Source organism: Theropithecus gelada, chromosome X (assembly GCF_003255815.1).
Source record: "Theropithecus gelada isolate Dixy chromosome X, Tgel_1.0, whole genome shotgun sequence".
Classification (NCBI taxonomy): domain Eukaryota; kingdom Metazoa; phylum Chordata; class Mammalia; order Primates; family Cercopithecidae; genus Theropithecus; species Theropithecus gelada.
Window position 1 is genome coordinate 22218040 of NC_037689.1, and position 14754 is coordinate 22232793.

A 14754-nucleotide genomic window follows, 5' to 3' on the forward strand; every position below is an offset into this window, starting at 1 on the left:
CGGGGGTGAGAGGGTTGGACCACCCTGTGTGGCATCAGCACAAACGTGGCAACTGGTCCCTCAGCTGGTGCCGACGTCCCCAGTGAGCCCCGGCCCTGGGTTCTCCAGGCCACCCTCGGGGGTGTCCACGTCCCCAGTAGCAGGTTCTTGCCCCGTGAGACTGGACACCTGCGGTGCTGGCCCTCGTCACCAACTCAGAGTAGGAGTGGCTGTTTCCCAGGGTCCCCTCACCCTGGGCCGTCCTCTCTCCCGTCTGTCCTGTCCTCTCGCCCACCCGTCCCCTCACCCTGGGCCGTGCCCTCACGGGGCGTCACCTTCGCTCCTCGGCTTGACCAGGTCCAGCATCTGGCACAGGCAGTCCTGGAAGGGCAGGGCCTCGATGGCCATGCTGTCCAGCCTCCGGCACTGCTCCTCGTAGAAGTACTCGAGCTCGAACATGGACAGGGCGCCGTCCCCGTCCAGGTCCATGCAGCGGAACCAGTACTCGATGCTGTGGCACAGCGAGCTCGGTCGGCCCCCGCCCCGGACCCTCCCAGCCCGTGCCCTGCAGCCCCGGGGCAGCCTCCCAAGCAGACGTGCGCGCATCCGCCCGTGCCCTGCAGCCCCCCACCAGACGTGCGCGCATCCGCCCGTGCCCTGCAGCCCCCCACCGGGCGCGCACGCATCCGCCTGCGGACACACATCACACAGGCGGCTCCCGGCCCTGCACTGCACAAACCCGCACCGCGGCAGGAGCCCACCTGGTCGGCGTTTTCTTGTCTTCCTCAGAGATCAGAAACCAGACAAAGTCGGCATAGCTGATCTTCCCTTCCTTCTGCGCTTTTCTGCCTCTAGACCCCAGGCCGGGATGGAGAGACGAAGACGGTGTCAGGGAGAGACTCCCAGGCGTGGAGCCCCTGCCCATGACCGGGGGCGAGGGGTCCCCCAGCCCAGCCCTCCTCCTGCCCCTGCAGGGAGGACGTGGCGGCCCCGTGGCCAGAGCCTTCCCGAGATCCAGGTGGGGTCAGCAGTGCACCTGCACCACGGCCGCCTGGACGCCGGCAACGTCCCCTTCCCGGGGCTCGCTCAGGCCCAGCGCCCGACAAGGACCCCCGACCTGGGGCACGGGCCCCCCCCTTCCTCAGACCTCACATGACAGAGTCTCGTGCCCCCCACTAGGGTTTCGGGTGACAGAGACACGTGTCCCCTCCCCAGGGCCTGCGGTGACGGCCACTTGCTGTGGGAACTCCACAAGCTCGTGTCAGGCAAGGAGGAGCCGGGTCCTCGTGGGGCCTGAGCCGCACGTACCTCGTGACTGCTCCCGAGAAGATCCTGTCGATCATCTTGGTAGAAATGGCTGGAAAGGAAGGGGGTTGCTGGATGGGCAGCCCGCACCGCGCCTCGGCCCGGATGTCACGACCACCCCGAGCCGAGCCTGGACGGGGCAAGGACCGAAATGTCCACAGGCGGCCCCGGGGCCCCCGCACAGGCCCCTCCCGGGTGCAGCCACACCTGCCCTTCGAGCGGACCAGGGGAGCACGAAGCTGACTGTGGCTCATTAAAGGGCGAAACCTTCAGGCCTCAAAGGTTCCGCTTCCAGACGCAGAGTGAGGCCTCAGTCCGCAGCCCGGGCGGCCATCCCTGCCGTCACCCGTGTCCCCGGCACGCACGGGGCCACGATGCCCCCACTCAGACCGCCCTGCGTGAGAAACAGCCCAGCCCGGCCGCACCCGCCATCGCCCGGCCGCACAGGCCATGCTGCCCGGAGACCCAGAGTGGGCACCAGTGGAACAGGGAAAGCCGGGGCGGGCCGGGGTTCCCAGGGACAGCGAAAGCCTGGTTCGGGGCTGACTCCCCGCGGTGAAGCGCTGGCTCGGGCCACACGGGCGGCTCTGCCGAGCTGCGCTCTCCTCGCGGCTACGTGTGGGGTCCAGGGCGCAGGTGGCTCCCTGAACCGGGCACAGGACAAATCCAGGCAATGCTACGACTGCTCAGGGGCGCGTCCCACGCACGCAGGACGGGGGTCTACGGCGGCCGCGCGGCCCAGGACCAGCCCCGGAGACCCGGACGGGCGGAGCCCACATTCCGGGCACCAGGCACTCGAGTCGGCCGCGCGCAACAGATGCCACCGTCACTGGGAAATACTCTTGATGATATGGTTTTTTTGGGGGGGCGAGGAAGCAGACTTCGAGGAACCCTTTAGAAAACTGCAGCCCCACAGGCCACAGGCAGGTTCTGGTTCCCGGAAGGCTGCGCGACTCTTAGAGGAGCCGGGTGAGGACACCGCTCCGCGGAGGGATCTGACCGACCTCTAAGCCCGCGCTCCCCCCCAGTCCGGGATGGGATGGAAACTGCTCCCCGCCTTGGGGGCTGGAACCTGCAGCTCCTGAGACACGGCGGCTGGTCTGCACGCCCGGTGTTAACAATGAAGCCGCGCGGGACTGCAGGCCCTCGGCCGGGAGCGGCTGTCTGAGCCTCAGGACCAGAGGCCCACCCGGACCCTGCAGACGCCCGGGGGCGGAGGCCTCGCGCAGAGGCGCACGCGGGGACCCAGACACGGAGCGGGGAGTGGGGGAGGAGAGGCAGCTGCAGACCCGGGAGGCCCTGAGAGAAGGGTCTGCTCGGTGTCCCCGCGCCCGCCCCTCTGCCCCTGCGCACCGTGGTCGTTGTGCCGCGCCAGGTCGTGCGCGTCGATGAGCAGGTCGTGGTCCGTGTCCAGCTCCCAGAACTTGCAGTAGATGACGTAGAAGTGCTCGTAGGAGAAGAATTCGGTCAGCTGGTTGATGTCCGCCTCCTCCTCCAGCAGCGCCACATTCTGCCAAACGACCCAGGCGGCCTGAGCGCGGGGCCTCTGGGGGAACGCCCCAAGTCCGGGGGGCTGCGGGCGGGGGCAGGGAAGGCGGGGTCGCTCCGAGTGGGGGCGGCTCTGCGGTGGGGGGAGCTCCAGCATGGGGGCGGCTCCCTAGACGGGCGTGGGGGTGGGGGGGGGGGGGGGGGGGCAGCTCTCCGGGAATCAGGGCTCGGCTCCCCCTGGTGCCCCGTACGGCCCCCCCACTTCGCAGATCAACCATGGACCCCCAAGTGCAGGCGGCGCCGTGTCGGTGCTCACAGACCTGGGGGTGGGCAGGGAGTGTGGGGGAGATGGGGATGGGGTGGGAGTGCGGGGGAGGGGAAAGGAGGGGGGAGGAAAGGGGCAGGAGGAAAGGAGGGGGGAGGAAAGGAGGGGGAGGAAAGGAGGGAGGGAAGGAGGGGAGGAAGGAGGGGAGGGGAAAGGAGGGGAGGGGAAAGGAGGGGGAAGAAAGGAGAGGAGGGAGGGACGGAGGACAGGGCAGGGCAGGCGCTCCGCGCACCTGCAGGAAGGAGCTCCTCCGCAGTTCGGCACAGGTGATCCTGCCGGACCAAGACCGGTTCACGGTGTAGAAGATCCGCTGGATGACCTGCGGGGCCGCCGTCAGTGCGCTGGGTGCGCAGACCCCCGGAGCCTCGCCCCACGCGGAGACCCGGCGCCGGGGAGAGGGGCGCGGCCTTGGTCTCGGCCGCACCAGGCTCGCCAGGGTCTGACCGGCGCGGGCAGCGGGAAGGGCCCTGCGGGAGGCGCCGCCCCAGGCCGCGCAAAGCGGGGAGGGTCTGGCCGGGGACGCCCCGGAGCTCCGCGGGCCCAGGACAGGTGGGAAAGGGGCGCGGCCACCCCGGAAAGCCACAGTCCCCCCAACGCCGGGCTCCCGGGCACGGCAGACCCGTTCCCAGGAAACAGCCGCCTCCTCCCGAAGCTCAAGACCCCGGACCCCGCCCGCCCCGGCCCGCGCTGGAACCGAACCCGGCCCCTCCGCTGGGGACCCACCGTGGTGATGTAGCGCGAGTGGAACTCGGACGCCTCCTTCAGGAACGACAGCCCCGGGTGCGTGTTCACCACGTCCTGCGGGTGGGAAGACATGAGGCGTGTGGTGTGGACGCCGGCCCTCCTGTGAGGGGTGAGGTGTGCGGTGTAGACACCGGCCCTTCCGTGACACGTGAGGCGTGCAGTGTAGACACCGGCCCTCCCGCGAGGTGTGCAGTGTAGACACGGGCCCTCCCGCGAGGGGTGAGGCGTGCGGTGTAGACACGGGCCGTCCCGCGAGGGGTGAGGCGTGCCGTGTAGACGCCGGCCCTGGCCCTCCCGTGAAGTGTGCGGTGTAGACACCCGCCCTCCCGTGAAGTGTGCGGTGTAGACACCGGCCCTCCCGTGAAGTGTGCGGTGTAGACACCCGCCCTCCTGTGAAGTGTGCGGTGTAGACACGGGCGCCCCCGCGAGGGGTGAGGCGTGCGGTGTAGACACGGGCCCTCCCGCGAGGGGTGAGGCGTGCAGTGTGGACGCGGCTCTCACCTGCAGGAAGGGGACAAAGTCCTCCTGCACCAGGTAGTTGCAGCCAGGGCTCATGAGCAGATGGACGAACTTGGCGGCGTCGTCGTGGCAGTTGTGGAGGATTCTGGAAGGACAGGATGACTGTGCGCCACCATCACAGGCGGGCGGGCTTCGACCCCGCAGACGCAGGGGTGGAACAATAGGGCAGGCAGCCAGGCACGTCAGCCAGGCCTGTGCCCACGCGCGGGTTTCTCCTCTCACGGTGGCAGCCGCAGGGGGCACCTGTCCTGACGCCAGGCGGACCCGGGGACGCCTCCGCCCTCCTGACACAGCCCCGTGCCCGGCCCAGACTCACTTTCTCCACATGGCGACGAACTTGTGGACGGACACGGAGCCCGTGCGCTCCCCGCCGGCGCCACAGAAGAGCGGTCCCTTCCAGTAGAGGGGGCAGCCGCAGGCCTGGGGCAGAGAGGGCAGGAGGGGGCGGTCAGCGGGGCCCGGACGCCTGCGCTCCTGCTGCGCACCTGCTGTGCGCCCTGACCGGCGCTGCCCGGAGACCCTCTGCCGCGGAAACACGCAGCACACTCAGCCAGGCACGTCCCGGTGCCTGCAAACTCAACCTGGCTTTCGCTCCGGCCTTGGAACCGAGTCAGGAGAGCTGAGCCACGGAGTGCCGGGCACGCAGTCCCCCGACCAGAGACCACACGCGGGCACTGTAAGCAGAGGCGGCTGCGTCCCCAGTGTCTGCAAACCAAGCGGCGCAGACTAAGAACCAGTATGTGCGGGAAGAAATGGCCCCGTCAGCCAGGCAGGTGGTGAGTCCGACAGCGACGGAAACGTCTTACGGAACGTGTGGGACAGGCCTGCAGCAGAGCCCATGGCAGGTTCCCAGCCTTAAATACACACGCGAGGAAGGAAAGTTTAACATCAGGCGTCTGCACTTCTGCCTCAAAGTCACACACACACGGCAGAGATGGAAGGAAAAACAGTCAACAGAGAAAATCAGCAAAATCAAAACTTGATGATTTGAAAGATTTCTTAACAATTAATTAACCCTGCTGGGCGCGGTGGCTCAGACTGTCATCCCAGCAGTTTCAGAGGCTGAGGTGGGCGGATCACGAGGTCAGGAGTTCGAGAGCAGCCTGGCCAAACATGGTGAAACCCTGTGTGTACTAAAAATACAAAAAACTAGCCGGGCGTGGTGGCAGGCGCCTGTAGTCCCAGCTACTCAGGAGGCGGAGGCAGGAGAATGGCGTAAACCCGCGAGGCGGAGCTTGCAGTGAGCTGAGATCCTGCCACTGCACTCCAGCCTGGGTGACAGAGCGAGACTCTGTGTCAAAAAAAAAAAAAAAAAAAGGCGAGAAAACACAGATTAGCCACGTCAGCTGTAACTACAGACCCTGCAAACAGAGTCAGTGGATGCTCCAGAATCACTTTATGCCTGTAAGTCACATGACTGTTGAAACAGACTCCCTGAAGAACAGTTCAACTCAAAAAATAAACGACTACAGAAAATCTGAAAGGGCTGTTTCTGCGAGAAATTGAATCCATCATTTAAAACTGTCCCCAGGACACACACGAGCAAGTCCAACTGGGCAGTAATTGAAAAACCGCAATAATAATCGGCCAGGAAACCAGAAACAGGACGGACACTTATTGTAATAAAGGGTGCTATGGCCTGACTGCCGGTCCCGATCTGCCTGTTGAAATCCTCTCCCCCGAGGTGACGGTGCTGGGAGGTGGGGCCTCATGAATACGATGAGTCTCCTTCTAACGGGCCCCGAGAGCTCCGTCGCCCCTTCCCCCCTGTGTCGATGGACCAGGCAGCAGGTCCTCGCCACGTTGCCACACCTGATCTTCCAGCCTGCAGAGCTGTGAGCAATGAATGTCTGCGGCTGAGGAGCTGCCCGGGCTGTGCTGTTCTGTGACAACAGCCTGAATGCTCTAAGACACGGGGCATCTACGAAACACCCCGCTGCTCTCACACAGCGATGACACACGAACGCTTCCTCCCTGCGCCGGAAACAAGAGGACCGTGTCACCGCCAAGGCCGCCTGGACGGCCGAGCCAGGGCAGCAGGCAAGAGAAAGGCTGGAAGATGCCACGACGGGGAGGAAGAGGCAGAACCGTCTTAATTCACAAGCAACAAACTGTGCAGACAATCCAAACGCTTACCCAATACGGGAATTAATAAGTACCTTCAGCAAAGCTGCTGGATCCGAGGACAATATGCAAAAATAAATTATTTCAGCGTACTACTGGCAACAAACAACCAGAAAATAAAATCTTCAATAATGCCATCTATCAAGGGCATTTAAAAAAAAAACCTATGAAAAAATGGAACAAAAATCACACACAGGGCCATGCGCGGTGGCTCACGCCTGTCATCCCAGCACTTGGGGAGGTTGAGGCGGGCGGATCGCCTGAGGTCAGGAGTTCGAGACCAGCCTGGCCAAGATGGTGCGACCCCGTCTCTCCTAAAAATACAAAACTTATCTGGGTGTGGTGGTCGGCGCCTGTAATCCCAGCTACTCAGGAGGCTGAGGCAGGAGAATCGCTTGAACCCAGGAGGTGACAGAGAGAGACTCTGTCTAAAAATAAATAAATAAATCACACACAATGTCTACAAAGCAAACTACAGAGCACGGCTGGGTGAAATCAAAGACGACCTAAACGTGGTGAGGTGGACCTCACTGCACTGCTGAGTTTACAGACTCTGCAATTTCCTCCAGATGACTCTGCTGACCCACAGAGTCCACACAATCCCCACCCAGAGTCCACGCAGCCCCCACCCAGGGTCCATGCAGCCCCCACCCACAGAGTCCACGCAGCCCCCCCCCCCCCCCGTCCACGCAGCCCCCACCCAGGGTCCATGCAGCCCCCACCCAGAGTCCACGCAGCCCACACCCACATGCACTGAGGGCTTGTTGTTTTGGGGTGTGCAGTAGACACTGACAGGCTCGCATGAAAACTTATAAGGGAACACACAAGAACTTCCAGGGGACCACGTTGATGGATGTAAGTCCCACTGCCCCATTTCAACCCTTCCCGTAAAGTCAGGGCCATGAAGTCAGTCTCCCTCAGGCACCGGTGGGCTAAGGGAGCAAGGAAGGAAGTGAGCTGGGGCAGAGCAAACCCACTTCACACACACTGAATACTGGGGGATCCCAACCCGAGGGTGAAAGGCCAGACAGCGGCCCTCCTGGAAGGAAACGAGACGCTCTGCCGTGGCCAGGGTTTCTTGAACGGGGCACACGTGCACCCCCTGAAGGCAGAGAGCGGCCAGCTGCCCCCCCGGCCCGGGACTCCGGCTCAGCGCCCGGCACGGTGAACAGAATGACAGGAGAAGCCACTGAGAAGGAGGCCCAAACAGACAGAGCCCGGACGTGCACTGCCCTCCAGAGAGGGGCGCACAACGGCCGGCAGACAAGAGGGAGCGCGCCCGGCACTGGCACTGGCGAGGGCAGGGTTCACGGGGCACGGAGCGGTGGCAACAAGAGCACGACACGCGGCTGAGACAGAAAGGACTGAAGATGCCAGGTCGGGCAAGGCTGCCAGGCAGCCGGGCGTCCGCGTTGCTGAGGGAACCTGGACGCCACACAGCTGCCGGGAAAGCGGCTCTCAGGGGGGCTGAGCATAAGGCCCGAGGCCCGGCCGGGACATCTGTCTCCCGGAAGCATGAGGCCCGAGGCCCGGCCGGGGCATCCGTCCTCCCACAAGCATGAGGCCCGAGGCTCGGCCGGGACATCTGTCTCCCGGAAGCACACCAGTGGAAGAGGGCCGATGCCCGTGACAGCTGCACGGATGCGGACGCCGGCTGCCTGATGCACACGGTGCCCCGGGGAGAGGAGCCCGATGCCAGAGCAGGGGCTGGAGGAATAAACTGTGGCAGCAGCGTCCGGACAGGTGCGGGGCGGGAGTGACCACAGGGGGCGTGGGGGAACTTGGAGGGGCTGCACGCCACAGCACGGCGCGCAGTGCGGCGACGGGAAAAGATGCTCTCCGGCTGGTGCACCTGTGGTTACGCGAAGGCAGCCGTGTGGAGCGGAGGGGCCAGGCCCTGCAGGACGCACAGGCACGTGCCGGCTCCCGTGACGAGGATCCTGAGGGAGCTCAGCCCTGGCCGCCTGGAAGGGTGCGCTGGTGCGGCGGGAGGGAACGAGCTGGGTGCCGGGCACTGGGCCCTTGGGCTGGTGCTGGTCTCACGCTTCTGACCTCATCAGGCCGTTCTGGCTCACGGGCCATGCAGATTTCAGACCCCAAGCACTCAACACCCAGGCTAGTGTCAGATCTACCCAGTCCTGCAGGCTACAGTCAGATCTATCCAATCCTACAGGCTACAGTCAGATCCACCCAGTCCTGCAGGCTACAGTCAGATATACCCAGTCCTGCAGGCTACAGTCAGATCCACCCAGTCCTGCAGGCTACAGTCAGATCCATCCAATCCTACAGGCTACAGTCAGATCCACCCAGTCCTGCAGGCTACAGTCAGATCTATCCAATCCTACAGGCTACAGTCAGATCCACCCAGTCCTGCAGGCTACAGTCAGATATACCCAGTCCTGCAGGCTACAGTCAGATCCACCCGGTCCTACAGGCTGGAGTCAGATCTACCCGGTCCTGCAGGCTACAGTCAGATATACCCGGTCCTGCAGGCTACAGTCAGATCCACCCGGTCCTACAGGCTACAGTCAGATCTACCCGGTCCTACAGGCTGGAGTCAGATCTACCCGGTCCTACAGGCTACAGTCAGATCTACCCGGTCCTACAGGCTGGAGTCAGATCTACCCGGTCCTACAGGCTACAGTCAGATCTACCCGGTTCTACAGGCTGGAGTCAGATCTACCCGGTCCTACAGGCTACAGTCAGATCTACCCGGTTCTACAGGCTGGAGTCAGATCTACCCGGTCCTACAGGCTACAGTCAGATCTACCCAGTCCTACAGGCTGGAGTCAGATCTACCCGGTCCTACAGGCTACAGTCAGATCTACCCGGTCCTACAGGCTACAGTCAGATCTACCTGGTCCTACAGGCTACAGTCAGATCCATCCAGTCCTACAGGCTGGAGTCAGATCTACCCAGTCGTACAGGCTGGCTACACGGTGATCCTTTTTTTTTTTCCTGAGTCATGTTCTTGCTGTTGCCAGGCTGGAGTACACTGTGTGATCCCAGCTCAGTGCAGTCTCAACCTCACCGGCTCAAGCCGTCCTCCCACCCTAGCCTCCCAAGTAGCTGGGACCACAGGTGCGTGCCACCATGCGTGGCTTTTTTTTTTTTTTTTAATTTTGTAGAGTGAAGTCTATGTTGCCCAGGCTGGTCTGGAACCCTTGCCCTGAAGCCATCCTCCGGCCTTAGCCTCCCAAAGTGCTGGGACTACAGGCCTGACACCGCAACCAGAGACACCTGCATCCCCGGCGTCTGGGTGATGAGAACTGAGCGTGGGAGTGCTGGGCACGCAGTCCCCCCCAGCACACCAAACCCGAAAATTACCTCCAAACTAATTAGCTCACAATTAAACAAAAAAATCCTGAAGTAAATGGAGACAATCAACTCCAAAATGCAAAAGACACAAAGGAAAAGAGTTTATCCTAAATGTTACAAAATCCTTATCTGAAAGGGAGTAACACACCGGATAACCTGATTTGACTCTAAAAGTCTTTTCGGGATCCACGCACAGAAAGACCAGCTCCGGGTGGGGCCAGGCCGAGCCGCGGCACGCCCACCGCACAGCCAGGACCGGGATCGAGGCCGCCAGCCCTGACAGTCCCTTCCGTCCCTCCGCACCCCAGCGTGGCGACAGCCCCCAGGCCTCCTCCCCGTGGCTCCGGTTCACCTTTTCCAGGCCACGGCAGTAGGACCTGGAGCTTCTAGGCCTGGCTTCCCTTGCTCAGCGCACACGTGAAGGAGTCCGGCACGCTGCTCTGTGTGGATCGCCGGCCCGTGTACGGCTGCACCCCATTCCATTCCATTACAGCTCTGGTGATTGCACAGCAGCTCCCTAAGCACGAAGCACACCGGCCCGAGGCCACGTGATGGTGCTGCAGGGGCATCGCGAGGAGGACCAAGACCCGAGTGTCTGCACTCGCACGGGGCACGCTGACACCGACAGACGGGTCTGAGAGGAGAGAGGACGCCACAGCCACGGCTCGCAAGTTCAGCATGACTTCCTCGGCCGGTGCCAGGACAAGGGGAAATGTGCAGACACGGAAAGATGCCAGCAAATGACATCGTGGAGCCGGATGAGTCCTCAGGGTCACATGAAGCAGGGCTGGACTTTGGCTCGGAGCCCCCACCCCAATCTCATGGGGAACCGCGATCCTGAGTGTTGCAGTGGGGTCTGCTGGGGGCTGACTGGGTCATGGGGGTGGACGGCCCCCTGGCTGCTCTCGTGATACTGAGTTCTTCTGAGATCCAATGGTTTAAAAGTGGGTGGCAGTGGCCGGGCGTGGTGGCTCACGCCTGTCATCTCAGGACTTTGGGAGGCCGAGGTGGGTGGATCCCTTGAGGTCAGGAGTTCAAGACCAGCCTGGCCAACATGGTCAAACCCCGTCTCTACTAAAAATACAAAAATTAGCCGGGCGCGGTGGCGGGCGCCCGTTATCCCAGCTACTCGGGAGGCTGAGGCAGGAGAATCGCTTGAACCCGGGAGGCGGAGGTTGCAGTGAGCCGAGATCGCACCACTGCACTCCAGCCCGGGCAACAGAGCCAGACTCTGTGTCAAAAACAAACACACACACAAGAAACAGACAGCCTGTGTCTATTGAAACAATTCACGCTGTGGTTAAAAACCTTCCCACAGAGAAAACTCTGTCCCAAATGGCTTCACTGATGAGATCCAGCAAACACTCACATAGAAATAACACCCAGTGTAAACAAACGGCTCCAGAAAAAGCGAATTCTAAGGGACATTTCCCAAGCAACTCCCCGAGGCCAGCATCCCCCCAGACCAAGCCATGACAGGAAAAGGAGACCACAGGCCAGGCCTTCACGAGCGCAGACAGAACCCCTGCAAGGCCAGGCCATCTGCACCCAACACATAGGAGAAGTGTGACACCGTGTGCTGGAGCAGGGACCGGCACTCTCACCCCAAGACCAGGGCTCACCCCAAGACTGGGGCTCACCCAAATACCGGGACTCACCCCAAGACTGGGGCTCACCCAAAGTCCGGGGCTCTCACCCCAAGACCGGGGCTCTCACCCCAAGACCAGGGCTCACCCCAAGACCGGGGCTCACCCAAATACCGGGACTCACCCCAAGACTGGGGCTCACCCAAAGTCCGGGGCTCACCCAAAGTCCGGGACTCACCCCAAGACTGGGGCTCACCCCAAGACAGGGACTCACCCCAAGACCGGGGCTCACCCCAAGACGGGGACTCACCCCAAGACCGGGGCTCACCCCAAGACCGGGGTTGCCTTCACACTCAGACGTCCGTCAGGTCAAGACCAGCTCTTCGTGACCCAGACCCTGCGGGGCCTGGCAATGCACAGCTAATGCATACAAGAAGGGTAATGCCATTTGTGAAAACCCAGTAAGGCTAACCAATCACAGTATATACTGACCAATATACAGGTGACACGCTGCAGTGGGCCGGGGACCGGGGCTGCCTTCATACTCAGATGTCCGTCAGGGCCATTCACCTTTTACAGGACCAAAGGAAAACCCCCCTCAATACACACAGAAATACACGTCTAAAAATACATGTCTAGAGTACTGGACAAACCGCAAGGCACATTTGTAATTTTATAAAGTAAAACGGAGGCCAGGCATGGTGGCTCATGCCCGTCATCGTCCCAGCACTTTGAGAGGCTGAGACAAGAGGGCCCTTCCAGCCCAGGAGTTCCAGACCAGCCTGGGCAACATAGTGGAACCCTGTCTCTATGGAAAAAAAAAAAAAAATCAGCCAGGTGTGGTGGCAGGTGCCGGGGGTCCCGGCTACTCGGGAGGGCTGAGGTGGGTGGATCACTTGAGCCCAGGAGGTCGAGGCAGGTGGATCACTTGAAGTCAGGAGTTCCTGAATCAGCCTGGCCAATATGGTGAAACTCCATCTGTACTAAAAATATAAAAATCAGCCGGGCGTGGCGGTGCGCACCTGTAGTCCCAGCTACTTGGGAGGCTGACGCAGGAGAATCGCTTGATCCCGGAAGGTGGAGGTTGCAGTGAGCCGAGATGGCACCACCGTGGGCAACGGAGCAAGATTCTGCCTCAAAACAAACAAGCAAACTGAAAACACAAAAACCTGCCCACTCCTGAGGACCGCCTTCACAGCTGCAGAGCTGGAGAGGGCTGGGGAGCAGGGGTCTCGCCCCGAGGGGCTCACGAGTACCGTGCACTAAGGCTCTGGGCTCTGACCTGGAGGGGTGGGAGCATCTGCCTTCCGGCAACTCCACCTGGAGGACAGGACGCTGGAGAGGTGGGCACGGGTCCCTGGAAACACAATCGCTCACCAGGGGTCCAGACACGCGTCCCTGGAGTGAGCCTTGCCTTGGTAACGCACAGACACCAAACCGAGCGTGCTCGATCTGCGGACGTCCACGTGGGCAGCCTGGAAAGCAGGCGGCAAATGACGAACATGGCGCCGCAGCACTCAGGGTGAGTCCAGAAATGGGCCCTCGGGGCCACTGCCGGGGGACAGGGGTCCACAGCCGCCCAGCCTCGGACGGCGGCTCCTCGGGCAGAAAGGGGCACGGCCAGGAGGGTGCTGAACGGCCTCAGGACGACAACGCAGACGGAATTCCCACTCGCGTTTCAGATGCTTAAGAATTCACACAGCAGCGACCAGACAGCAAACCTCGGGCCACAACTGTAACCTCAGAGGAAACCTGGGCCACTCCCGCACACATGACATGCACCCGCCTCGGCCGCTGGCCTCACTCATGCCCGTGTGACACACACCCGCCTCGGCCGCTCCAGCCTCTCCACCTCACCCTCACACGCCGGTGGCACCTGCCTCGGCCGCCCCACCTCACTCTCACGCGTGTGACACGCACCCGCCTCGGCCGCTCCGCCTCACCCTCTCGCGCCCGCAGTACCACCTCGGCTGCTCCACGTCACACGGGGGACACGCACCTTGGCCACCAGGCCCATGTCGTCCATGGTGGCCCTCTCGTGGGGGAAGCGGGCGAAGGTGCTCTCGATCTTGCTGATGACGGCATCCACGTTGACCGAGTCCTGCGGGCGTCCTCTGGGGAAGTAGAAGGTCGGAATGCTTTGGCTGCTGGCCGGGGGCAGAGGCTCTTCTTTCCGCGTCTGAACCTGAAGAGTGACAGACAGCGCTCGGTTACAACCCGGGAGCATCGAACGCCTTCTCCACCCGGACAACACCAGGGGCCTCTCCGGGGCCGACGCTGCCGAGGCCGCCTGACCCGGGCCGGGAGAGGACACGCTGCAGTCCCTGTCGGGGACCACACGGGCACTGCACTGCAGGGGCCACCTCCGCCCAGGAGGCCCCACGACGCTGCCACGGACCCCACGCTGGGTGGCTGCTCTGCAGCACTGAGCCCCCGCCACACCCCACAGGGCCCCGGGGACACGGGCAGCCGCATGCCCCAGGCGTCTGAGAGCCCAGCCAGGACCCACTCCCGACTCCCATGGGCCACAGCACAGACCCCACCACACCCGGCAGGGCCCCGGGGACACGGGCAGCCGCACCCCAGACGTCTGAGGGCTCAGCCAGGACCCACTCCCGACTCCCATGGGCCACAGCACAGACCCCACCACACCCGGCAGGGCCCCGGGGACACGGGCAGCCGCATGCCCCAGGCGTCTGAGGGCTCAGCCAGGACCCACTCCCGACTCCCATGGGCCACAGCACAGACCCCACCACACCCGGCAGGGCCCCGGGGACACGGGCAGCCGCACCCCAGACGTCTGAGGGCTCAGACGTGGAGAGGCCCAGGCGCCGTCCACAGGCAGCCCTGCCCCTGGAGCCCGGGCGACTCACGTTCGGAGAGGCACAGGCAGGGCAGGCAACCGCACAGTCAGGCGAAGGGGTCGACCGCCAGGTACTGCTGTGGACACGCCTCAGCCCCTCACCCAGCCCCTCGCCCACGCCCATGGGCTCTTGGCCCCACTCAGCATCGGCTCTCCCCTCACCCGGTACGTCCACAGGCCCCAGAACACACACTCAAAAGTCTCCTGCGTCAGTCTCTACACAACCTGCGAGGTGGACATTTGATCTCATCCCGTGATGCTAAAACACCGCCTGAAATGGTTAATGGCGTCAGCAACCGTACTGCGTCCTGCTCCACCAACCGCCCAGGGGACGGGGCCGTGTCCTCCCCCACCAACTACCCAGGGGACGAGCTGTGTCCTCCTCCTCCAAGTACCCAGGGGACGGGCTGTGTCCTCCTCCAACTACCCAGGGGACGGGGCCGTGTCCTCCCCCACCAACTACCCAGGGGACGGGCCGCGTCCTCCCCCACCAACTACCCAGG

At 63.0% G+C, this 14754-nt stretch overlaps 1 protein-coding gene across 1 annotated transcript in view; it reads right to left on the reverse strand.

The window, feature by feature from the left end:
• Positions 1–2263: 2263 nt before the first annotated feature.
• Positions 2264–14754, reverse strand: part of PPP2R3B (protein phosphatase 2 regulatory subunit B''beta) — a 41163-nt gene continuing 28672 nt past the window's right edge. The window contains 10 exon segments of the mRNA XM_025372629.1: positions 2264–2397; positions 2400–2436; positions 2439–2576; positions 2578–2608; positions 2610–2794; positions 3330–3416; positions 3821–3895; positions 4343–4445; positions 4677–4780; positions 13388–13573. Of these exon segments, the coding sequence (XP_025228414.1) occupies positions 2291–2397; positions 2400–2436; positions 2439–2576; positions 2578–2608; positions 2610–2794; positions 3330–3416; positions 3821–3895; positions 4343–4445; positions 4677–4780; positions 13388–13573 (1053 nt within the window). The 3' untranslated portion in view covers positions 2264–2290.